This window comes from Furipterus horrens, unplaced genomic scaffold (assembly GCF_987537825.1).
Source record: "Furipterus horrens unplaced genomic scaffold, mFurHor1.1.pri manual_scaffold_12, whole genome shotgun sequence".
In the NCBI taxonomy this organism is placed as follows: Eukaryota; Metazoa; Chordata; class Mammalia; order Chiroptera; family Furipteridae; genus Furipterus; species Furipterus horrens.
This window is the reverse complement of record NW_028327182.1, coordinates 43,772,947-43,800,144: the sequence shown is the minus strand read 5'-3', so window position 1 is coordinate 43,800,144 and position 27,198 is coordinate 43,772,947. Positions and strand designations below refer to the sequence as shown.

The 27,198-nt window shown below is 38.7% G+C and overlaps 1 protein-coding gene across 1 annotated transcript in view; it reads left to right on the top strand.

Moving 5' to 3' along the window:
• VWA8 (von Willebrand factor A domain containing 8) overlaps window positions 1-27,198 on the top strand; it is a 432,115-nt gene that overhangs the window by 119,811 nt on the left and 285,106 nt on the right. The window contains exons 14-16 of the mRNA XM_090258845.1: window positions 1,410-1,523; window positions 20,797-20,965; window positions 23,560-23,637. Coding sequence (XP_090114971.1) covers window positions 1,410-1,523; window positions 20,797-20,965; window positions 23,560-23,637 — 361 coding nt within the window. The remainder of the gene's footprint in view (window positions 1-1,409; window positions 1,524-20,796; window positions 20,966-23,559; window positions 23,638-27,198) is intronic.

Here is a 27,198-nt window from a genome sequence, read left to right as displayed (position 1 = left end):
TTTTATGTATGACTATCATGGAAACTATTCCTATCCTGTATTAGTAATGACACTAATTTTTTGTTGTTGTTATAGCTTGATTCTATCACTTCTAGGTAGTATTTGGTTTTCAACTTTGACTTATCAGAAAAGTTCAGATAAGTGGAATAATTCCACAATTAACTATTCAATTATTTTTCTCCTGAAAACAGATAGCAAGTAAAATGAAAGATTCTAAATACATTGTGTTAATCTTGATTAGATTTGAGAACATTTAAAATATTTTCAGTGACTTATCATAAATAATCCATAGATTTATCATTTTTTTCTCTTCTAAACAAACAAATGCAGACACAAACAAAATAATACTTCCTCCTTTTTATTAGCTAGCTCTTGTTTATTAGGACAAGTGATAGTAGCAACAGCTACCATTAATTGAGTACTTACTGTGTGCTGGGCATTGTGCTAAGTAAGAATGTCTCAGGTTCTCAACTTGGGAATCACCTTGTGAGCATGAGGCTTAAAAATAACTGATGCCTGAGCTCTAGCCAACTTGAAATTTCAAAAGGTGCACCTAACCTTTTCCAGGAGACTAATGTATAGCCAAGTTTGAGAACAACTATATTAAGCATATGCCTTCCATTAACTGTATAATTGTCACAGCCATACTGTGATGTTCACGTTATAGCCCTAATTTTATAAAAGAGAAAAGTTTAAATTAGCTGGTCATTCAGCTAATAATGTGCAGGGCTGGTTTTGAACCCAGCTTCAACTGACTCCACTGCCCATGCTCCTCACCTCTGCATTGTGCAGTCTCCCTTCCCTTCAGTCCTTATCAAGTAGACACTGTATGGGGGGCCCTGTAATGTGGGCATCGGCAGACTTGGTGGTTGGTGTAAGATCTAGAACAGTGCTTTTCAACCTTTGCACCATCTGGAAGATAGTGCTGTTGTGCTGTGGATGGTTAGGATATATGAAATAGCACTAGATATTTCATTATAAAGATTTTTGATATTTTAAATCCTAGAATTCCAAAGATAGGAACATTTTGGTAATACAACTATTAAAAAGTTACATTGGACTCAAGGGAGCATATGCCAACTGCCTTGTACATTAATATGAACCTCATGGTTATTCCAAGTCACTCCTTCATCTGTTTCTTTCATCCCCTTTCCAGCTTCTCCTCATACCCCACTTCCTGTCCACTTCTAGTATCCATGATTACTGCCCTTCTGTACATAAACCAATAGTTTTGCCAACTGTAACAGCACTAGCCAACTTGAAATTTTGAAAGGTGCATCTAAAATTATTAGACTCAATTGCCAGTAATAATGGGCATTATTAAAACATCAACTGACTGATCCTACCTCTAATAACTTCACTATTCAAAACCAATTACTTTATTTTCTGACTTTCCCCTATTCCATTAGGTTGATCCATGATCGAGAGCTAAGCCTCTATGATGGCTCTAGGCTGCTGAGAGAAGACAGGTATATGCAGTTAAAAAAGGAGTTGCAAATGTCTGATGAACAGCTACAGAAGAGGTAATTTAGGATACACTACTCTTATTCTTATTGTCAAGTGTGCCTTTGTTTTATTATTCTTCTAACCATAGGGTCAAGCCAAGATAACTTTGGACAGCTTGATAATTTGGTGTCCTGGGCATGCTCATAGTTTGACAGTTCTTAAAACTTGAGTTTACGATTCAAGATGAACTCTCTACGGTCATCCTACTTTTACATAAGTGTTTAAATATGTTATAGGGTTATTAGTTTTAAGAATGTAGTTCTTTTTCTGTTGCCGTAGACAGTTTATGCCCCATACTTTGTATCTTTTCAACAAATAGACAAAGAACAAGTTTCATCAAAAACTCAGCCCACTCTCCAAAGAAGTCATCAGTTTTTACTGGGGTATGCCACCTGATGCAGGATTATCCTTTGTGGCTTATTTGAATATTTTCCAGAGACATAACCCTTAAATGCAATGTATGAGACTTGACTGGGTCCTGGTTCAGGACATAGAATGAAAATAGCTATGAAAGAAGCTTGGCAACAATTGGGAAAGCTTAAATATGGGCTATATATATATTACATGACATTGAATTAAAATTAATTTTCTTAAATATCATAATGTTATTGTGGTTATGAAAAACAATATTCCTATTCTTGGGAGACACATGCTGAGATATTGAAGGCATGAAGTAGGAAGATGTCTACAGTTAACTTACAAATGTTTCAAGGAATAAAAGATATGTGTGTGTGTGCATACAAATATACACCACAGAGAGAGAGAGAGAGATTAATAGAGCAAGAACAATTGGTGAAATGTAGGTGAAGGATATATGGATGTTTATATTCTATTCTTTCAAATTTTCTGTTAGTTTGAAAATTTCAAAATAAAAAATTTGAAGGAAAATATTTCTCTCTGCTGTACTTTTCCTTAGAGGTGGTTTGGCAGTATGTTATTTTCTGCCTCATTACATTTCCATGGCTATTTTGATATAATTAGAGATTTGCTACTTTGTAGAATTCTTAGTCATTTAACTGGATCTTATTTAATTGAAGTTTCACCTGCCTCCAAAGGGTTGCTGCCATATTTAACACATTAAAATCCTGCAAATTTTAATTAAGTGTACTTCTTATTGTGTTTATGTTTTAAGGAGAATTTTTTTTTTAATTGCCTTGGAGTTTTTTCACAGAGAGGAAATACTAAATTTCTTTCTATCACTGAATAGATTATTTAAAAATTCACTTGATTAGACACCTATTTATGCTTCTGTGGTGTACATCATCAAATTTCTCTAGCCCAGTAAATGGTTTGATTGAGTGTTAGAGATGCAAGTTATGAAGATCCCATTCATTTCATACCTTCAGTTTATAAAATTCAGCGTTTGTATACTGCTTGCATGTGAATAATTTACCTGGGAGAAGTTTTTATTTTTCAAGGAGAGGAATGAAAGCAGTTGGGCAGCAGCTCTCAGCATGCCTGCCAGCCAGTTCCCCTTAGGACTTAAGGAGCATTGTGTTTGTAGCCAAACATCCAGGAAATGACAACCCTTTTTTATGAGAAGTACCCAAGTTCTTCTACTGGTCACAAGCAGTGTTACAAACGAGAACACTTTTAGGAAGAGTAGCACTGAGCATCAATTCAGGGTTTGGCTCAGAGTTGTTAGTTGCACTCTTTAAAGTGCTCCATTTTTGTCCTGCCTGGTGTGGTTCAGTGGGTTTGGTGTTGGTCTACAAACTGAAAGGTCACCAGTTGATTCCCCATCAGGGCACATGCCTGGGTTGCAGGCTAGGTCCTCAGTTGGGGGCATGCAGGAGGCAACGTATAAATGTTTATCTTGCACATCTATGTTTCTCACTCTCTCATTCTCCCCCCCCCCAAAAATAAATAAATAAAATCTTTAAAAATGTGTCCTATCTTCATTACTATTGATTTTCAGCTCTCCCATGAATGTAAACCAGGCCCAATTCTATTTCCAAAGTCACTCTGAATAGGTGGAGACAGGTCACAGCACTGATTGGTTTTGTTCACTTACTTTGTCTTTTTATTTGAATTTTTTTATTTTTGTTAATATTCATGAATGTTGACCCAGATAGTTTTTCAAGGCTTTTTATTTAAAATAACAGTCCTGTCATTTGTTCTGGGACACTCCCATTTCCCACTCTCCAAAAGCTACTACTTTCAACTCTCGGCTGTTTCTTTTGATATTTATCTCCATATCACTAAACAATATACTTTCAGTGATATTTCTTGGTTTATTTTTCAGTGTTAGGTACTATCTAGTGATTTTCTATAATGGAAAATAAAGGTTTAGCACTCTTTTACCACCCTTCTTTCCATTACACATACATACTGGTACTTCCAATTTTTCATTCTTTTTAAATAGTTATGAAGTTTTTGGGAACTTTATTGAGTGTTTGCATTACTGTAACAGCATAAGAACTATATACAGCTGAGCCAGTCAGTAAACTACAGTTTATCGTTTCTTGCATACATTTTCTTTTCCTAAAGTCAATACTTACCTACATATGAATAGTGGCAGATATATAAATAAGTAATTACAGTGAAGCTTTTAAGTGTTACAATAGAGATCTGTATAGTAATGCTATGGGAACACAATGGAGGAAGTGACCCTATATTCTGTGCATTTATCACTTTTTCATCCAAACACTTCCCTATTATCTAAACTGCCTCCCAGCACATTGAGGTGGTTTAGACAATATCAATAATGAATATAAATTCAGCTTCTGTCATTTTCATTTTCTTGCCACAGTGTGTTCTGATTAGCAGTGATCAGGACTTGTTCTTCATACTTATAGCTCATGTGTCATTCTAGATCTCTCTACTTCTATTTCCTATTTCCTATTTCCTCTGGTCTTTCTGCAACTTTCATTAGTTAGATGTTGAAGCTCCTGGGCAGAACTTCTAAGTTTCTTTTTTCTCTTACATTCTGACAATCTATCAGGACTTTACTGAATTTTCAGAGATGAGATGTCTTAATAATTGATTCTTCTCTCCGTCAGAAATGTATCTACCATTTGAAAGCATAATTCCTTATCAGAATCTGCTTCACTTGATGATATGGATTGTTGGTAAATTTCTACATTTTCCTAGTTAATTTATTTTTTAAATTTATTATTATTTTTTTTTGTTTATTTTATTTTTTAGAGAGAGGGGAAAGGAGAAAGAGAGGGAGAGAAACATCACTGTGTGGTTGCCCCTCACTCGCGCTCCCAACTGGGGACCTGACGTGCAACCTAGTCATGTGCCCTGACAGGGAATCGAACCAGCGATACTTGGCTCGCAGGCCGACACTCAATCCACTGAGCCACAGCAGCCAGGGCTTCCTAGTTAATATTTTTTTAAAAAACTTATTTTATTGATTATGTTGTTACAGTTGTCTCTATTTCTTTTCCCTTTGCTCCCCTCTGCCCAGTACCCGCCTTCCCTCCAGCAATTCCACGCCCCTTAGTTTATGTCCATGGGTCGTGCATATAAGTTCTTTGGCTTCACCCTTTCCTATATTATTCTTAACTTCTCCTTGTCTATTTTGTACCAACCAATTATGCTTCTTAATCCCTGCACCATTTTCCCACTTCTCTACCTTTCTCCTCCCATCTGATAACCCTCCAAATGATCCCCATACCTATGATTCTGTTCCTATTCTGGTTTGCTTAGTTTGATTGTTTTTATTTTTTAGATTCTGTTGTGAGTTTGTTGTCATTTTAATGTTCATAGTTTTGATCTTTTTCTTAAATAAGTCCCTTTAACATTTCATATAGTAAGGGCTTGGTGATTATGAACTCCTTTAGCCCCACCTTGTCTGGGAAGCACTTTATTTGCCCTTCCATTCTAAATGATAGCTTTTCTGGATCAGTACTCTTGGTGGTAGGTCCTTGCTTTTCATCATTTTGAATACTGCTTGCCATTCCCTTCTTGCCTACAAAGTTTCTTTTGAGAAATAAGCTGATAGTCTTATAGGCACCTCTTTGTAGGTAACTCTATTTTTCTCTTGCTACTTTTAAGATTCTCTCTTTTGTCTTGAACCTTTGGCATTTTAATTATGATGTGTCTTGGTGTGGCCCTCTTTGGGTCTAGCTTGTTTGGGACTCTCTGTGCTTCCTGGGCTTGCATGTCTGTTTCCTTTACTAAATTTGGGAAATTTTCCTTCATCATTTTTTCACAGAAGTTTTCAATTTCTTGCTCTTCCTCTTCTCCTTCTGGCACCCTATGATCCGGATGTTGACACGTTTAAAGTTGTCCCAGAGGTTCGTCAGCCTCTTCTCATTTTTTTAAATCTTGTTTCCTCATTCTGTACTGGTTGACTGTTTTTTTCTTCCTTATGTTCCAAATCATTGATTTGAACCCTGGTTTCCTGCCCTTCACCTTTGGTTTTTATGTGTATTGTTCTTCGTTTCACTTAGCATAGCCTTCACTTCTTCCTTTCTGTGTTTGCCATACTTAAACGTATCTGTGAAGTCTGTGAGCATCTTTATCACCAGTGTTTTGAATTCTACACCTGTTAGGTTGGCTATCTCCTCATCACTTAGTTCTCCCACTGGAACCCTGATCTGTTCCTCTTTTTGGGCCATACTTCTCTGTCTCTTCATCTTGACAGGCTCCTGTGTTTGCCTTTGTGTTTTAGGTAGAGCTGTTGCACCTGTTATGCTGTAAGGGGTGGAGCCTTAGGTATTCATCAGTATAAGGTGATCCGTTTCACCATGTTGTGGCGCTGTATGTGGGGCAGGGGTCTGAGAGGAAACAATGCCACTGCTTAGCCTTCATCCCTTTCCCAGGCTCTTCTCTTGCTTCCCATATGCCCCTCTTGCTGTTTCCCTGGCCATCGTTCCCAGAGTGGGTGGGTCTGCAGACATTCTAGGACCCAGGCGGCCTCTAAACAAGTGAACTCTGCTGATAGACTGGCAGTTTCTTCCTTTACCTTAATCCTCTCTAGTTTTCATGATCAGAAGCGATGAGGCTTTATTTTCCCCCTAGCTGGAACCGTGAGCTGTGCAGTCTGGTCTGGTGCTAGGAGTGCTCCCCAGGTGTACTACCTCCCTGCTTTTTAAAATGTGTCTCTGTGTTTTCCGCCTGCCTGCCTGCCTGCCTGCTGCCACCGCCACCATCACCTCGACCGCCACTTCAACCGCCACTGTTGCTCCTGCCAGAATGCTTCCTCTCTGCCCGGCTCCACCCCTCCTACCTGCCAGGATGAGTATTTCTTCTTTATATCTTTGTTGGTTAGACTTTCAGGCAGCTTGATTTTCTAGAACTTTGGTTGTCTCTAGTTTTGAGATGTGTTCATTCTTAGTTGTGGAGGGAAATGCAGTGTGTCTATCTAGGCCTTCATCTTGGCAGAAGTCTCCTAGTTAATCTTGACTAAATTTTGTAGCCCATTTTTATCTTTCTGAGAATAAATATGTTCTGTTTTAGGAGTATATTAGGTTAGGATTTTCTTTTCAGCCACTTGACAGTATTTCTTTCAATGCTGTGTTTATTGGGTAGAGAGATGGCATCTTAACTAAAAGGATATAACACTGTGTTAAAAGCAGGTAATTTGTGCTCAGTGAGAAAGTTAATTTATTTCATATGTTGTTCTTTTGTAGTATGACCCATGATCTAGCCTGGGTTGATCTTATATGCTCTCTATATCTAATTTATCACTCTTGGCATTAGCACTGGGACTGCAAATTAGAAACTCATAACCTGAGTCACCTCTTCTTTTCATTTCTGTACCTAATCACAAACTGAAGTTTAGCAAAATGATTATTTCTGATAGTCTTCTCATACAAACTCAACTATCAATGTTTGGGGATTTTGAGGCAGATAAAAAGGTCAAAGGTATGATGAGGGTAAGGAAACTTTAAGAGCTTCTTTGCCTCTAGACCCAGTTTGGTAAATTTAGATACCGGTTAGGCTTTCAGATGGAAACAATTTTTATATTTGTGTTTGGAAGGACTCCTTTAGTTACAAGTAACAAAAAAACTTTAATTGTCATAAAAAGGAACTTAATGATATCTCACATTTTCAATGGAAGGGCAAAGATTTATCTGCATCTCAGGAAGTAACTGGAACCTAAGACTTTAATCTTGTCAGGACTCTGTCTTACTCTATACATTATCTCTTTGTTTCTAATGTCATATTACCTGGCACATAGTCAATTACTTAATAAATGTTTTTGGTTGAGTAAATAAGTCTTAGCCTAGGATAAGTTCTAGGAAACTCAAGATAAAGGTAATTCTATTAATCTAGTTTTAAATGATCTTCTAAGGTAGCAGTTTTCTTTTGGTGAACCTTCTTATTAGGAAAACTTTGCCTTTTAATGATAAGTCTGATGCATAGAATCTCATAATTAACAGCTAACAGTGGGCAACCAAGCCTTTCAACTTCATAGTGTGAAATGCTATATTTGACTCCTTTGCCGAACATCATTATATATCATGTGGGTGATATTCTCAGTTGTCATCAGTTCTACTCAAAACTCCAGTGGAAATATCACCTTTAGAGGGTAATATCATCTCTGCTAAGAAAAAGGAGAGATGAAACTCAAACACATGCCAATGTATTCAGAAAAAACAAAATACAGGTACATAACTGGCCTTTCTCCAGAAATGGACTATCCCTTGCCATTAACTATTATAACAGAACCCAAAAGTTAAGTGGTTAGGCCACTACAATATCAGGAGGTAGGATATATGTATGGAGAAAAACAGATAAATACTCTGAAGATTTCAGATAAGAAAAAGTCCTCTAAGTCCCTGACTGCACGATCTGTAATTTGAGAGGCCACACTATAATTTGTAAGCCAAGGAAAAGCTATTTTTAGAAATGCTTATGTGAAATGCCGGGGTGAATTCATGAAAGCTATGAGACATCATAGGGAAAAAAAGACATTTTCAGATATTCAAGCAGGGTATAGAATGATCTGTTCAAAGGAGTTCTAGGAAAAGAGGGAATGATTACAACATGGGCAGCACCTGAAAGTCTTTAGGCTAAAGCGATAACTCAGGATTTCTAGTAATTGGTCATATAACAGAATCTGGGCATAGAAAATTCTGTGATTTGAAAGCTTGAAGGGATGGTTATTCCATTTTCCACTTCTGCTAAGGTGTTTGTTATAATCCAGAAACCTCTGTTTCATGGTTCAGCAACAGATGTTGGATTCATCCCTGATGGTCTTCTCTCCTAGTTAGAAGAGCAGGTAACATAAGAGCAAGGTAGGTGATTAGATTTTAAATAAGACGATGGTCATTGTTCAAGACATACATTACCTGTGGCTTGGTTTTTGGTACTGAGTCTAACAGGGTACCTAAGTGACCTGGCCCAATTTAAAGAAGGCAGTTTCTGAGAAAACAGGTATGTTGGGCAGAGAAGTACTATATATGCTGACTATAGAAATAGCTACCTAAGTATTGAATAACAGGATGAGAAAGGCCTTTTTGTTTGCTAAGTTCTCCCAAAAGGCTTCATTCCTTATAAATAGTTCATATGGAAAGTGATTTCCCTATGATATTAGGTTCTCCAAGTCTGAAAATTAGATAACAGAATACTCCTGAGGATCTGCCAACTACTTTCAGGTGGTTTGACATACTGAAGGGTAATAGAAAGGCTGAAGAAGTGGTAAATAATTGAGAATTAAGACACAAGCACTATTAAAATTTAAAATCAAGGGTAACTTTAATTTTACTAGAATTTATCAACAAATAAATGAAACTAAAGATATGGCTTAACTTTAGATAAATAGCTACTATTTCCTAAAGATTAAAAGTTTAAAAAGCATAAAGATCTTATGAAAACATTTAAAAAATAAAAATACTGGAGTCAGTATGTTTGTATGGGGACATGTTTATAAATTTTTAGAAATTACTTTCCCATGCTTCTCAGCAATAAAAAGGAGTGAATTATTCTTATACCTAACACGGAAGATCTCAAAATAATTATGCTGAGTGAAAGAAGCCTGACCAAAAAGAGTACATACTGTGTGATTTATATAAAACTCTAAAAAATACAAGCTATATAACTGTAAATAGGAGTTATAAAGGAGTCTGAGGCTACTTTGGGGTCATAGATGTGTTCATTCTCTTAATTGTGATAATGGTTTTATAGGTATAAATACATACCAAAACTTATCAAACTTTACACTTTAAATATGCAGTTTATTATATATCAATCTTACCTCAGCAAAGTTATAATAAAACAAAAAAGAGAGATTGCAGTAAGCTCCAATCTTTTGAATGAAGTATGGTATATTTGGTCAAATTTGGATTTAAGGAACTTGAAAGAATGTTATAGAAGGTTTCTATAAATACATTAATTATGAACCAGAAGAGGATTTTGTAACTGGTCCCCACTCTGGAATACTAATGTTCCACTTCAGAACCTAGAGGTTATGTTGTTCTGGACACAGCCCATCTTTCCCCTTTTTTTTAATGCAATCTAGCAAACTGCATGGATACATTCCTCACTCATCTTTATACTACCCAAAGTCTAGTGCAATACTCGGAAGAGAGTAGATGCTAATTAAATATTTAAGTAAATTCGTTGCTGTACTTAATAACAGAGGAATGTATGAGGGTATCAAGAAGGCAACAGGCCCAATCCCCTCCAAGATCGCCCCCCTTAAGTCCAAGACAGGTGAGGTCATCACTGACCAGGAACAGCAAATGCGGCGGTGGACCGAGCACTACCTCGAGCTGTACGTGACGAGGAACACCGTAACAGACACTGCTCTTAACGCCATCCCAGACCTACCAGTCATGGAGGAGCTAGACACCCCACCTACTGCAGCAGAGCTCGGCAAAGCCATCGACCGCCTCGCTTGCAGGAAAGCACCAGGAAGCGACGGAATCCCTCCAGAAATCCTAAAGAGTGGGAAACCAATCCTGCTACAGCCGCTCCACCATCTACTCTGTCTCTGCTGGAAGGAGGGTTACATCCCCCAGGATATGAGAGACGCCAACATTATCACCATGTACAAGAACAAAGGAGACCGCAGCGACTGCAACAACTACCGGGGCATCTCTCTCCTCAGCGTCGTCGGCAAAGTATTCGCCCGGGTCGCTCTTGCCCACCTGCAGACCCTTGCTTCCCGCGTCTACCCAGAGTCCCAGTGTGGCTTCAGAGCTGGCCGATCAACAGTGGACATGATCTTCTCCCTACACCAGCTGCAGGAGAAGTGTCATGAGCAGCATAAACCACTCCACCTCGCCTTTATCGACCTCACGAAGGCGTTTGATCTGGTCAGTCGAAGTGGACTCTTCAGCTTGCTAAGGAAGATTGGCTGTCCACCACATCTGCTTGCTGTGGTCATGTCCTTTCACGACAACATGCACAGCACGGTGTCCTACAACGGCGCAACCTCTGAGGCCTTCCCAGTCAGCAGCGGAGTAAAGCAGGGCTGCGTCCTCGCGCCTACTGTTCGGAATCTTCTTCTCCATGCTCCTCCAATACGCCTTTAAGGACTGCAGCGAGGGTGTCTTCATTCACACCAGATCTGATGGCAAGCTCTACAACCTGGCCCGTCTATGAGCCAAGACCAAAGTCAAAGAGGTGCTCATCTGTGAGATGCTCTTCGCCGACGACGCAGCCTTGACATCACACTCCGAAGAGGGACTCCAGCAGCTAGTCACTTGCCTTTCCCACGCATGCAAGGAGTTCGGACTAGCCATCAGCCTGACGAAGACGAACGTTATGGCTCAAGGCACGGGGACTCCCCCATGCATCACCATCGACGGATACACCCTGGAGGTTTTCAACGACTTCACTTACCTCGGGTCCACCATCTCGAGCTCTCAGTCAGTTGACATGGAGGTCAACCGGAGAATCGCCAGGGCAGCCACAGTTATGGCCAAACTGAACCGGCGAGCGTGGAACAATTCCAGCCTCACTGAGAAAACCAGACTGCGCATCTACCAAGCCTGCGTACTCAGCACTCTCCTCTATGGCAGCGAGACGTGGACCCCCTACGCAAGGCACGAAAGGAAACTCAACAGCTTCCACATGAGGTGCCTGCGACGCGTCCTGCATGTCGCCTGGCAGGATAAGGTTCCCAACACCGAGGTGCTGAAGCGAGCCAACATGAGCAGTTTGCATGCAGTTCTTAGTGAGAGACGCCTCAGGTGGCTCGGCCATGTCAAAAGAATGGATGCAGGCCGTATTCCCAAAGACCTCCTCTACGGCGAGCTAGCAGAAGGCCAGAGGATGACAGGGCGCCCAAAACTGCGGTTCAAAGACATCTGCAAAAAGGATATGACACAATGCTCCATCAATCTCAACACATGGGAAGTTCAAGCAGACGACCGCCTAGCCTGGAGGCTCGCGGTCAGGCAAGGTACGTCACGCGCAGAGGCTGCGCGCAACGAGGAGGGGGTTCAGAAAAGATCGAGGCGGAAGCAGCATCAACAGCAGCAACAACAGCCATCTGCCTTCACCTGTAACAAGTGCGGCAGGGATTGTCACTCCCGAGTCGGACTGCACAGCCATTCTCGGCGGTGCAGATAGACTCTCAAGAAGCTACGCCATCGTCTCTCGAGACGGACGGCTGCCGACGACGACTTAATAACATCACTGCAAGACACTTTTTAAAGATTTTTGGTGGCAAGGACAAAACAAAGGTGAGTGCTAGGAACTGAAAATAATGCTTTCCTACCCAAAAGCAGAGCAGCTAACCTAAATCTGGTTATGAAAGAAGGTGGACTTTCTGAATAAAGAAGACAAAACCAATGCATACAGTAAGTAATTAGACCCTTCATAGTCACAGAGTTTAACTGTTCTTTAACCATAAAAATGTTTAGGATCACTTTTCAAAATCAGAATATGCTAAGGCTCTTTGTTTTGAGAATCAAACACAAAGACTTAAGCATAAAACCCTGGATCTACCTTGAATTTTGTTAAAATTATACATGGCCTAATTTTCTAGCAAAGAGATACTGGATTTTCTGGGGAGGTAGGGAGAAAGCTCAGATCCTAATTATTTTCAAATGTAAGAGTAAGAATAGCCCTGGCCGGGTAGCTCAGTTAGAGTATTGTCCCAATATGCCAAGGCTGTCAATTCCTTCCCCAGTCATGGCACATACAAGAAGCAACCAATGAATGCATAAATGAATGGAACAAATCAATGTCTGTCTGTCTGTCTCTCTTTCTCTCCCCACTCTTTCTCTCTCTTAAACAAAAAACCGAAAGAGTAAGAGTAAAAAGGTCCAGAGAAATCTACCAATCAAGGATCTTCCCAATGTCCAGTTGTGGTTCAGTACTAATAGATAATAAAAGATAAGAAATCATAATGGTTTTTAATATTCAATCACAATATAAAATAAATAAAATATTCAACAAAAATGAAAAAACATTAGAGCACATATAATTACAATTGAGACTAGGCCACTGACCTTTAGTGCTTCCCTGAGATGAGCAGAAGCCTTTTCTTGGCAAAATAAACTATTGGTAGTTCACTATTTTCTCAAGAAAATATCACCCTCTCACCCCAATCTATGCTATGACCAATGGTAGGAAGGGACACATTGAGCAACCTATAGTATTTGTACTCACCGTTTCCCCAAAGAAGTTTTTCTCCTCAAGGAAACAGTTCTGTTTTGTTCCTTCCTGTGAGAAATGCAGGCATCTTGTCTGGTGTTTGGCCATCATACTATTTCTAACCACCATATCCATGGTATCCCTAGTGTTTTGCAACAAGAGAAGGAGTCTCTTTAACATTTCTCAAACCATTTTAAAGGTATATTAGCCATGTGATTACCTGCAAAGGATGTAAAAGCCTTTAGAAATGATCAAAGTGTATGGTCTTGGTGATTAGATCACAATACAGGATTTTTAGTCCTTCCTCCAATAACTACTCAAGTCATTTCACAACCATGGGAAGTCTTATCTTATTCCTCTATGTATCCTAGGATATTTATATGTTCATATTCCCTAGCAGAGACTTAGAGATCACTTTAAAAATCATAACATTTTCTATCAAATAAAAACAGGGAATTATATAAAAGTTAAAATTTCTCTTAACTTTTTAAGAATTAAGTATTCTTATTTCCAAACCAAATTTTTAATCCAACTTCTATGTTGCTTAAATTTTCTTTTTTTGTAAAATTTAATCTTTATTGTATTTTTTCCCATTACCATTTAGTCCCCTTATACCTTCCTCCCTCCCAGCAATCACCGTACCACACTGTTGTCCATGTCCATGAGTTTGTTTTCATTTTTGCTTAATCCCTCACTCCTGCCCGCCCCCCACTAGCCGTCATCTGCTCTCCATCTAAGAGTCTGTCTCTGTGTTGCTTGTTAGTTCAGTTTGTTCATTAGATTCCACATATGAGTGAAATCTTATGATATTTGTCTTTCTCTGACTGACTTATTTCACTTAGTGTAATGCCGTACTGTAAAACTTTCTTCTTTTTTACAGCCCAGTAGAATTCCATTGTGTAAATCTCCTGCAGTTGTTTTATCCACTCATCTATTGATGGCCTCTTGGGTTGCTTCCATATCTTGGTGATTGTAAATAAAGCTGCAGTGAACATAGGATGCTTATGTTTTTTTGAATTAGTGCTTTAGGTTCCTTCAGATATATTCCCAGAAGTGGGATTGCTGGATGAAAGGGCAGATCCATTTTTAATTTCTTGAGGCACCTCCACACTGCTTTCCACAGTTGCTGCACCAGTCTGCATTCCCACCAACAGTGCAAAATGGTTCCCCTTTCTTCACATCCATGCCAGCACTTCTTGTTTGTTGATTCTGATGGGTGTGAGATGGTATCTCATTGGGGTTTTAATTTGCATTTCTCTGATGATTAGTGACGTTGAGCATCTTTTCATATCTCTGTTGGCCATCTGTATGTCCTCTTTGGAAAAGTGCCTATTCAGTTCCTTTGCCCATTTTTTTATTTTTTGGTGTTGAGTTTTGTAAGTACTTTATAAATTTTGGATATTAACCCCTTATCAGATGTATCAGAGAATATGTTCCCATTCTGTGGGTTGTCGTTGCATTTTATTGATGTTTTCCTTTGCTGTGCAAAAACTTTTTCGTTTGCTATAGACCCATTTGTTTACTTTTTCTTTTGTTTCTTTGTTTCCTTTGCCTGAGGAGATATAGCTGATAAAAAATTTCTATGAACAATATTCAAGATTTTGGTCCCTATGTTTTCTTCTAGGAGTTTTATGATTTGGGGTCTAACATTTAAGTCTTTGATCCATTTTTAATTTATTCTTGTGTGTGGTGTAAGAAGGTGGTCTAGTTTCATTTATCTGCACGTATCTGTCCAATTTTCCTAACACCATTTATTGAATAAACTATATTTAGCCTATTGTATGTGCTTGCTTCCTCTGTGGAATATTGACTGTAAAGGTGTGGGTTCATTTCTGGGTTCTCTCTTCTGTTCCATTGATCTATGTGCCAGTACTAGGCTGTTTTTATTATTATGGGCTTGCAGTATAGCTTGGTATTAGGTAACATGATTCTTCTAACTTTGTTCTTCTTTCTCATGATCACTGTTGCTATGAGGAGCCTTTTGTGGTTCCATATAAATTTTTGAAATATCTGTTCTAGTTGTGTGAAACATATCATTGGAATCTTGATAGAAACTGTGTTGAATCTATAGATTGCTTTGGGTAGTGTGGAGATTTTAATGGTGTTAATTCCTCCTATCCATGAACACAGCATGTGTTTCCATTTATTTGTATCTTCTTCAATTTCTTTTCTTCAGTGTCTTATAATTTTCTGTGTACAACAGGTCTTTTACATCCTTGGTTAGGTTTATTCCTAGGTATTTTACTCTTTTTGAAGCAGCTGTGAATGAGGTTGTTTTCTTAATTTACCTTCCTGTTAGTTTATTATTGGCATATAAAAATGCAACTGATTTCTAGGTATTAATTTTGTATCCTGCTACTTTGCTGGATTCATTTATCAGAAAATAAAAATAGTTTTACTTCTTCCTTTCCAGTTTGGATGCCTTTTATGTCTTCTTCTTGTCTGATTGCTGTAGCTAGGACTTCCAGTACTATGTTGAATAAGAGTGGTGAAAGTAGACATCCCTGTCTTGTTCCTAATCTTAAGGGGGATACTTGTAGTTTTTGCCCATTGAGTATGATGCTTGCAGTGAGTTTGTCATATATGGCCTTTATTATGTTTAGGTATGTTCTCTCTGTTCCCAATTTGCTGAGAATTTTTATCATAAATGGGTGCTGGATTTTATAAAAAGCTTTTCCTCCATCTATTGATATGATCATGTGGTTTTTATCTTTCATTTTGTTTATGTGGTGAATCACATCTACTGATTTGTGAATGTTGCACCAACCTTGCATTCCCAGAATAAATCCCACTTGATCATGGTGTATGATCTTTTTGTTGCATTACTCTATTCGGTTTGCTAATATTTTGTTGAGGATTTTGGCATCTATGTTCATCAGGAATAATGGCCTATAATTTTCTTTCTTTGTAGAGTCTTTATGTGGTTTTGGAGTTAGGATAATGCTGGCCTTGTATAATGAATTTGGGAACCTTCCCTCCTCTTGAATTTTATGAAATAGTTTGAGAAGGAGAGGTGTTAGTTCATCTCAGAATGTTTGATAAAATTCACCTCTGATGCCATCTGGTACAGGGCATATGTTTGTTGGGAGTTTTTTGATTACTGCTTCAACTTCATTAGGTGTAATCTGTCTATTCAGATTCTCTGATTTTTCCTGATATATTTTGGGAAAATTGTGTGTTTCTAGGAATTTATCCATTTCATCCAGGTTGCCCAGTTTGTTGGCATATAGTTGCTCATAATATTTTCTTACAATCCTCCATATTTCTTTGGTGTCAGTTATTTCTCTTCTTTCATTTCTGATTTTATTTATTTGGGTCTTTTTCTTTTTTTCTTGATGAGTCTGGTTAAAGGTTTGTCAACCTTGTTTATGTTTTCAAAGAAACAGCTCTTGGAGTCATTGATATATATAGATATATATATATTTTTTCAGAGAAGGAAAACTCTGACTCCAAAAAACCTCCGCTGCCTTGCGGCATACCTCTTCAGGGGAAAGGCTAAGGGAGTAAACCCCGACAGAAAATCCGGAGCCGGAGTCCCTAAGGCGGTTTGACGCTGTAGTCAACACCGGCAACTCCTGCGGCGCACCTGAAGCCAAGCTGTATTGACTCCGTCTTTCCCTTGGACCCTTCAGCTGCGAAGAGAGAGGGGGTCTGCTGCATGGGCAACAGCAGACCCTCCATATCACCCTGCCCAGGCTCTGTAGCTTCAGCGTCATCGCAAGATGTCGATTCAACATGGGAGGAGACAGATACGATGTCACTCCTGAGTCGGACTGCACAGCCATTCTCGGCGGTGCAGATAGACTCTTAAGAAGCTACACCATCGTCTCTCGAGACGGACGGCTGCCGACGACGATATATATATTTTAAAGATGCTGTTTCATTTATTTCTGCTCTGATCTTTATGATTTCCTTTCTTCTACCCACTTTGGGCTTTGTTTGTGTTCTTTTTCAAGTTCCTTTAAATGTGAAGTTAGATTATTTATTTGAAGTTTTTCTTGTTTTTTTGAGGTAGGCCTATAATGCTGTGAATTTCCTTAAGATTGCTTTCCCTGTGTCCCACAGATTTTGGATTGTTGTGTCCTCATTTTCATTTGTTTCAAGGTATCTTCTCATTTCTTCCTTGATCTCGTTGTTGACCCAATCATTGTTTAATAACATATTATTTAGCTTCCATGTCATTGCCTGTTTTTTAGTGTTCTTCTTATGATTGATTTCTAGTTTCATAGCATTGTGATCAGAAAAGATGCTTGATATGATTTCAGTCTTCTTAAATTTATTGAGACTTCTTCAGTGTCCTAACATGTGGTCTATCCTAGAAAACAATCCATGTGCAATTGAAAAATATGCGTATTCTGCTGCTTTGGGGTGAAATGCTCTGAAGGTATCAATTAAATCCATTTGATATAGTGTGTCTTTTAAGATCTATCAATTTAAGTCAATGGGTATTAAAATCTGTCTATCTCTCTTTTTATGTCCATCAAGATCTGCATTACATATTTAGGTGCTCCTATGTTGAGTGCATAAATGTTTACTAGGGTTATATTATCTTCTTGGATTTTTCCCTTTATCATCATGTAGTGTCCTTTATTTCTTACTATACCCTTGGTTTCAAAGTCTATTTTGTCAGATATAAGTAATGCTTCCCCAGCTTTTTTTCTTTTCTATTCGCATGAAATATATTTTTCCAACCCTTCACTTTTAGTCTGTGTGTATCTTTTGGTCTTAGAGGGGCTTTTTGGAGGCAGGTTATATATGGGTCTTGTTTTCTTATCCATTCAGCTACCCTCTATCTTTTGGTTCGAGCATTTAAACCACTTACATTTAGGGTGATTGTTGATAGATGCCTATGTCTTGTCGTTATATTGTTAGATTCTTTTCCTCTGTTTTTTTCCTGTTCTTTATCTTCTTAAAGCAAGTCCTTTAACATTTGAACAGTAGCGGTTTGGTGCTAACAAACTACTTTAGCTTTTTTTTATCAGGGAAGCTCCTTACTTCTCCTTTGATTTTAAATGATATCCTGGCTGGTTAAAGTTGCCTTGGTTGTAGTTCCTTGCTTTTCATCGCCTTGAGTATTTCACACCACTCCCTTCTGGCCTGAAATGTTTCTCTTGAGTAATAGATGCCAGTCTAATTGGTGGTCCCTTGCACTTAACTACCTCCTTTTCTCTTGTGTCATTTGGGATTCTCTCCTTGTCTTTAAGCCTTGTTATTTTAATTATGATGTGTCTCAGTGTAGGCCTTTCGAGGTCCAGCTTGTTTGGGACTCTCTTAGCTTCCTGGGCTTGTGTGACTTTTCCTTCACCAGATTAAGGAAGTTTTTGGTCAATATTTCTTTAAATTAGTTCTCGATCCTTTGCTCGCTCTTTTCTCCTTCTGGCATTCCCATAACGCAGATGTTGTTATGTCTCATGTTGTCCAAAATGTTTCTTAAGCTCTCCTCATTTAAAAAAATTATTTTCTCTTTTTGCTGCTCTGTCTGGGTGTTTTTTCTTCCTTGTCTTACAGATCACTGATTCAGTCCTCTTCTTTATCTAACCTACTATTTATTCCTTCCAGTGTATGATTTATCTCAGATATTAGATTTTTTCTTTCTGACTGGTCCTTTTTTATGGCTTCTCTGTCTTTTTTCATGCTGTTGAATATCCTTATAGTCATTACTCTAAACACTGATAAATTGCTTGCTTCCATTTCATCTAGTTCTTCTGGAGAATTCGGTTGTTCTTTCATTTGAGTTTTTTATTTTTTTCTCTTTCCATTTTGGCTGCTTATTTATATTTTCCACCTTAGATGTTAAACTAATCAGCCATTAAACTGAGCAGTTGTTAATCTAATCAAGCTGTAATTAGCAGCATGGCTTAAACACCACAGGGTAGGGCAGAGCAATTCCTATGGGCAGGGCTATTGCTTCCCCTCAGGCTGTTGCCATTTGGAGAAGTATGCTTTACTTGAGAAAGATGGTTCTGCATTATAGGGAATGACTCAGCATAGAAATCCTGGTAGCTGTTCTTTCAGTTTTCTTCCCAGAGTCAACAGCCCCATACTCTCCTCAAGTGTCCCTAGTCCTCTCTGCCCTCCCTCTGCTGGGGCCCAGGGTAAGTGGATGCAAACAAAATTTTTTGTGTTGGGCCTTTAAGAGTCTCTCTGTGACTCCAGTTGTCTCTCCCTGGCAGACAGAAACCCTGCTGCTTTTGATAGCTGGATGTTATCTGGGTTTCTTTCCTGCTCTGATGCTGTAGCCTGGGGAGCCCAGCTTTGGGTTTAGACCCCACACTTCTCAGGGGAACCCCTGGCTGCTGAAATATCCCTCCAGAACTTCAGCTGCTGCCTGTGGGAGCCCAGCCAGCCCTCCTGTGCCTCCTGTACCTCCTCTGCACTCCATGCCAGTCAAATTGTGGTGAAGTGGTTTCTTTAGTCTGTCCGTGGTTATAAGGCTTCTCTCCAACTAGTGTTCAGTTGGCTATTCTGGATGATTTCTTTACAATTTAGTTGTAATTCCAGATTGGTCCTGGGAAGGGGTTAGTGTAGCTACCTCTAACTCCTCTGTTGTCTTAAATTTTCTATATGTTGAAAAATATTCTTGAATCATACTTCTTTGTGTAAGATTGACATATAGTGAATTACTTGCAAGACAGGAGATTTTGAGGGGATTTTGAATAAAGAAAAGGGACCTATGTACTGAATATGAACTGGATGGTATTTTCTTTCAAGGGACTATGGGAAAAATTTATTGTAGGCATAATAGCATATTCAAAACAGTAGTTTGTGCCAGTGATAGAGGTTTATTTTTTTTATTTAAATAATTTATTTATTTTATTTTTTAGAGAGAGGGGAAAGGAGAAAGAGAGGAAGAGAAACATCACTGTGTGGTTGCCTCTCACTCGCGCCCCCAACTGGGGACCTGACGTGCAACCTAGTCATGTGCCCTGACTGGGAATCGAACCAGTGACACTTGGCTCGCAGGCCGACGCTCAATCCACTGAGTCACAGCAGCCAGGGCTCAGTGATAGAGTTTTACCAGTGGATATGGTTCGGTTCGGCAGCCGTCCGTCTCGAGAGACGATGGTGTAGCTTCTTAAGAGTCTATCTGCACCGCCGAGAATGGCTGTGCAGTCCGACTCGGGAGTGACACGGTATCTGTCTCCTCCCGTGTTGAATCGACATCTTGCGATGACGCTGGAGTGTCCTCTCCAGTGAAGCTGAAGCTACAGAGCCTGGGCAGGGTGATATGGAGGGTCTGCTGTTGCCCATGCAGCAGACCCCCCCTCTCTTCGCAGCTGAAGGGTCCAAGGGAAAGACGGAGTCTATACAGCTTGGCTTCAGGTGCGCCGCAGGAGTTGCCGGTGTTGACTACAACGTCAAACCGCCTTAGGGACTCCGGCTCCGGATTTTCTGTCGGGGTTTACTCCCTTAGCCTTTCCCCTGAAGAGGTATGCCACAAGGCAGCGGAGGTTTTTTGGAGTCAGAGTTTTCCTTCTCTGATGTGCCCTGACTGGAAGATCGAACCAGCGACACTTAGCTCGCAGGCCGACGCTCAATCCACTGAGCCAAACCAGCCAGGGATATGGTACATTTTATATTAGCAGTAGGTGATTGTTTTGTTTGTTTGTTTGTTTTTGTTTTAATCTTAGAATCTTAGAATGTCCTGACTTTTTTCAAAGTCTGTCCTTTGGACAATAGCTTTGACTATATTAACAGCATTTATCATTGCCTAGACTTTAGCTACCATAACCTAATTTCTAATGTGAAATGCTATGTTTTTAATTTTTTTTTCTCCTTTAGATCCATTTTTCCTGTCCACCCCTCCTTCAGAATCATTGCCTTGGCAGAGCCCCCTGTTATTGGAAGCACAACACAGCAATGGCTGGGGCCAGAATTCTTAACCATGTTCTTTTTCCATTATATGAAACCACTTGTCAAAAGTGAAGAAATCCAAGTGATTAAGGAAATGGTAAGAGTGAAACCAGCTCTAGCCTGAGCCTTCATTTTTTTTCTCTTTTTAAGGCACTCTGCCTCTTACTGGAGCAGAATTTGATATTTTCCCCCCACTCACTCCCAAACTTTATCATATAATAGTTCTCAAATGTTAACATTTTACAGATTCATCTGGAGGACTTGGTAAAAATGCAGGTTGCTGAGTCGTTTGGTCTGGGTTATGGTATATGAGAATTTGCATTTCTAAAGTTCTTAGGTGATGCTTATATTGCTGCTGCTGGTCTCTGGACCACACTTTGAAAACCATGGATGTAAGCTGTCTTTCCTCTTTCCTTGTGTTGAGGCGGTTTGGGGATTCCTTTTCCTTTCATATTCAGCCAAAGGTGACTATTTTAAGTTCCTACTGTAAAGGGAGGTTAAGTATATCTTAGTTCCTTTGATTCTGTAGAAAATACTAAGGAGTCCTTGTTCACTCAAGACTGTAATATGAAGTCTGTCTGTAAAAAGTCCAGCCATTGTTAATATAACAAGAACAGTTGGGACATCGATGTAACCTTGCAGCTGAGGAGTATGGACTGAAATGCTCATGTGTGAACAATGACATCTTCTCTGTACTAGTGAGTGGGGATGGTAGACACTGCTGAGTGAGCATGTGTACTCTGTGACCATCACATTCAAAATGAGTGAAAAGAGCAACAAGTTTGCATCATTTTGCATTAAGCTTGAACATTCCTCAGTGAGAAGTATTCAGAAGGCAAGGAGTGATTGCATCTTCATCATGACAATGTGCACACTCATGTATCATGTCTCATGCAGAGTGTTTTGGTGAAGTATCAAATCACCCAGGTGACTCATCCCCCCTATAGCTCAGATTTGGCACCTTGTGACTTCTGGCCTTTCTCAAAACTAAAATCACCTTTGAAAGGGAAGAGATTTCAGACTGTCTATGAAATTCAGGAAAATGTGATGGGGCAGCTGATGGTGATTTGGAGAACTGTGTTAGGTCCCAAGGTGCTTCCTTTGAAGGGGACTGAGGCATCATTGTCCTGTGTACAGTGTTTTTTATATCTTGTATCTTCTTTAATAAATGTCTTTATTTTTCATATTATATGGCTGGATATCTTCTGGACAGACTTCATATGTATTATCCTTTACTTACCTGATTAGTTGTCTGGTGGCTTGCAGTATATGTAATCCATTACTTTAATGCCTTCCTTAGCACTGTCTAGAACTATACTATTTTATATACTAGCACTGGCCGTCAAATTTTAAAATTTAGTTTCTCAGTCATATTTCAAGTGATCAATAGTAACGTGGGTGCTTTATATTAGAAAGCATAGGGAAGGAACTAGTATAAATGACCCATGGACATGGACAACGGGCGGGGATTGACTGTGGGAGAAGGAGTAGGTGGGGTGGGGGGGCAATGGGGGAAAAAGTGGGACAACTGTGATAGAAAAGTAATAAATTAATTTTAAAAAACTTTCCTGATAGAAAGTTCTGTCAGACAATGTTTTCTTGATCACAAGTAGTAATCTTACATCTGTGTCTACTAAGTTACATAAAAAGTTAACACTCATCCCTTTTAAAATTTCAGAATGAACTTTGTAGGTCTTGTGAGGATGGTTTGGATAAAGGCATAGGTTTTAAAGACAAACAACTTACCTTTAAATGCCAGATTCACTACTTATTAGCCTCCATATCTTAGGTAAATTACTCAACCATAATTTCTTCATCTGAAGATGGGAATAATACTACTTCTTACATCACAGGATTAATTTAAAAAATAAATAAGATAAACTATATCCTGAATAGAACTTAGAATTTTAAAAAGTTTCAATCACTTAAATGACCAAAGAAACCCTGAACAGTTTACTTCTTAAATGGCCACATTCTACTAGTCATTGTTCTAGTATCTCTTTCAGATCTCTTCAATTAAAACTTTAAATTTGTTATTGATTAAAAAATTTTCTTATAATCAATTAAATATTTAATTAGGTTAAATTTGTTATAGTTAAGGCAATCAGTGTGTGTTATTTGGGTAACTATTCTTCAGAGTTCATTGATAAACTGATCATGTTGCTTAGCTCTATAGTTTAAAAGTCCTGAAGAAATGGACAGCTTGAGCATCCATTCTTTATACATGGATACCTTATGTGACTTAGTAGTTGTAGCTGTAAAATTACTACTAAATGAATGAGTTTGTTTTCAGTAAGAAAGGGCCTAAATTAGAGTTTAAAAGTCATACTGAAGCTACCAAAAAAGGAAATGATAATATATAGACATATTATATGCCAGTTTTTGAGTTAGAGGCTCCTTTCAGATTTATGCTGATGATAGAATTGTAAATAGAGAAGCAGTGTTGTAAATAAAGAAGCAGCGTGGTTCTAATTACTTGATTCTTAAAGAGAAGGGGGAGGAGTTAATTATAAGTGTTTTCTGAGAAGATGAATAAGTAAATTTTCCATGAATTAAACATGTAAGCTGTTATTACAGTCTTGCTGAAAATGTAATTCTGATATTATTTATTAAGTACCTATGATTTCTGATTTATTGATCAGATATCCCAATTCATTCTTTCTGTCTTTCCTCAATTCTCTCATAAAATAGGTCCCAAATATACCTCAGGAAGCTTTGGATAAATTGTTATCATTTACTCACAGACTCAGAGAGACACAGGACCCAACGGTAAGTCTGGATTTTCTATTGTTGACAGGCTTCTGCTTTTTGTTCTTAGAGTTTAGTGCTTTGACATCTATTTTTTAAGCTGGTATTTTTATGCCTGTGTTATGCTTTGTCCTATGCATATGTTTTACTCTTTCAATGATTTTAACATTTCTTCCAGCTTTTCATGGCTGATATAGAAAACAACTTTAACTCTAGAGGCATACTTGGTACTCCTGTGGTTCAGCTTTGCTTCTTCTGTCTCCTTTACTGAGCAGTCTCATCTCTTCTTATGGCTTCAAGTACCACCTCTACGATAACGCCTACATCTTTATCTTCAACTTGTAACTTCTCTTTTCTGATTGGTTCTTTATTTCTAATTATATTTCCATTCTGGAATAGTATGTTGGAGAGATCTAGGGCTGTCACTGTCTACCTGAGTCTCAGTGTTCTCATCTGTAAATTGGGAACAGTGCCATGTATCTCATAAGGAGGTTGTGATGATGGGATATAGAACTAAACAGTCTTTCTCCTTTAAATCTTCCTATTCTTAATATTCTGACTTTGTTAATAACCTGTCTACTAAATTAGGAACCTTGACATCATTGTTTTTTCTTGCTTCCTTCTATTTCTACTTAATTTGAAAGCAAATCTCATCAGTTTAGCATCTTGACATCTAATCTGTGCTCTTATCTATTGTCGGTAATCATCCTAGTATTGGATTTCATAATCTTTCTTCTAGAATGTTGTTACTTTCTCTTGTCTGCTCTCTTCACCAATAATCAATTCCTTTTGTGGCCCTCTATTACACTCCTGTGCTATTATAACAAATTACCATAAATTGGTGATTTACACAAAAGTTTATTTTCTCACAGTTCTGGACACCGAAAGTTTGAAATGAAGCTAAAATCAAGGTGTCAGCAGAGTCACATTCTCTTAGAAGCTCAAAGAAAGAATCCATTCCTTGCCTCTTCTAGTTTCTGGTGGCTGCTGGCATTCCTTGACTTATGGCCTGTCTCTTCAGCCTCTGCCTCCATCTTCACATTGCCTTCTCTCTGTGTGTCTGTGTCAGATCTTTTTCTGCCTCCCTTTTATGAGGGTACATGATTGCATTTAGTAGCCATCTACATAATCCAGGATTATCTCCACGTCTCAGAAATCTTTAATGCTATCTACCAATTTAGTTTCGCCTTGTAAGGTAAAATTCAAAGATTCCAGGGATTAGGATGTGAATATTTTGGGGGGAGGACCATTTTCTAGTTGTCACAGGAGACCTCATCCCCAAGTACTTCCTCCCTTACTCGTTCTTTTCAACTACACCATTCTCCTTGTTGGTCTTTGAACAAACTAGAGCCCTAGCCACTGGTGTTTCCTCTGCCTCAATTGCTCCTCCAAGGTAGCCTACAGGTTTGCTCCCTTACCCCTTTTGGATTGGCTCAGGTATCTTCTTTTCAGTGAGGCCTTCCTGAAGCACTCCATTTTGAATCACATATCCTCCTCATTTTATTCCTTTCTCTGTTTTAAGGTCCTTCATGGGATTTATTACCCTTTGACATAATATATGTTTTGCTCATTTTTTAAAAATGCAAGTGGAGGAACATCAATATGTGAAAGAAACATTAATCAGTAGCCTCTCGCACGCCCCCAACTGGGGACTGGGCTTGCAATACTGGCAGATGCCCTGAACGGAAATCAAACTGGCGACCTTTGGCTTTGCAAAATGATGCCACAGCAGTCAGGGCTGTTTTACTTATTTTTATTGTCCATTTTCCCTCACTCAGATTTTAGTTCTGCGATGAGTTTTTACTTATTTTGTTCCCTGTTGTATTCCCAGTATGTGGAACTTTGCCTACTAGATAGAAGATGTTCAAAAAATATCTGTTAAATGAATGAAATGAATGAATCTTCCGTTTGTCCCAGAAGTGACTTTTCCCAAATTTATTTCCTAAGTTCTTCTCCTCCCTTACAGCTGTTAAGGTATGGATTCTCTTTGTCTAGAGGCTGAAGAACAACCTGCTAAGCATGCCTGTGAGTTCCATTTCAGCCTGGCTGCTTTTGCAGCTTCATGTCTTACACCCTCTCCTGAACACCCCTCAGCTCTTCCACATGTTGCTTCTTACTGTTTTCTAAGTCCAGCGCTTAACCCAAATGTCTCTGTCTTAAGTAATGCCTGTTTTCCTCTGTCCATCTGCACTCAGGTTCACTGTTCTATCAGGTGTCTCTCAGCTCCCTTAGGCAGAGGTAACCTCTATATACAATCTGCTTTCATGACATTTGGCATATGCTTCTCATATTGACCTGTCGTAGCTGTATCACAGTGTATTTTTATCTCCCCAATTAGAATTTGGACTCCTTGAGGCCAGGTCTTTTTCACTCTTTTATTCTCATTTTCTAGTCTGGTACCTGGCACGTAATATTGATTAATTAGTAGATCGTCTCTAGAGTTTTATCTCTGTGAGAACATGTTACATTTTTGTGAAAGAAAATAATTCTTTAAGAGGAATAAGAAAAAAAATTATTTAAAATAATTTTTATCAGAATCTTTATATCTTTAAGCTGAAGTACTAGTGTTAATCATGCTAATTTGAAAAATTCTTTAGGTGTGCTCTTAAACTACGTAACCATAGTAATGAAGGGAATGTGCTCACATTTACACTTTTTTTGCAAGATAAAACTACAGTTGGAAATTTGATATTCCAAATATTAAACATATTTTTCAATTAAAGTACACTTGGTTTTTAATGGCTAATATAAGAGCAGAGATAACCAAACCCTTTATTCAATATTACAATGGCTGTATGTAAAGCTTTGTTCTGATTTTTTTTAACACTGGATGTTATTGAAAAGCATTTTGACTAACCAAGAAAGCTGGTATTTTCCAAATTCATGAGAAAATCTACTGATCACTGGAATGACATGTGAAGCCTGAACAGTGTCACACTTGGAATGAGATTAGAATGTTGTACCCTAGAAAATTACCACATGGTTTAATAGGACTCTTGTCATGAGAATTCTGGTTGGAGTCATCTGTCAAACATTTTCCATGATTAAGGTAGTCATGGTCCTAGGTATTAAGGATGGGGTTTGCTGAGTCATATTTAACTTGTGATACTTTCAGTCCATCATACTGGCTGAAACAATCTTATCCTCAGTTCTTCCTTTTTTCTGATATTCCTCAATTGTCAAACCTTTTGAAACATTTTTTGATCCCTTCCTTCTTTCTTTTTGTGAGTAATCTCACTATAGTACTCTATCTTTTTGTAGGCAGATTCCTGTCTTCGTTCTGTCTGTCCTTCAACTACTTTACATACTGCTGCCAAGATTAATCTTTCTAAAATCATGTTACTTTGCTGCACATAAGGAAGTCCTGCTGCCTTTAGGAGCCAGGCCAAACTCCTCAAAGTGTCAGTCACAGGTTTTTGTTATTTGGGAGCAAAGCTTCCAGCAGGGCCCTCTAATAAAGCTGGGCTGGTTTCCTCATGTTCTGCATGTATTTCTGTTCTTTTTGCATTCATGCCTTTGTTCAGCGCATTGCATTTCTCCTTCCCACTTTAACATTTTAAGCCCCTATGCAGTTGTCAAGTT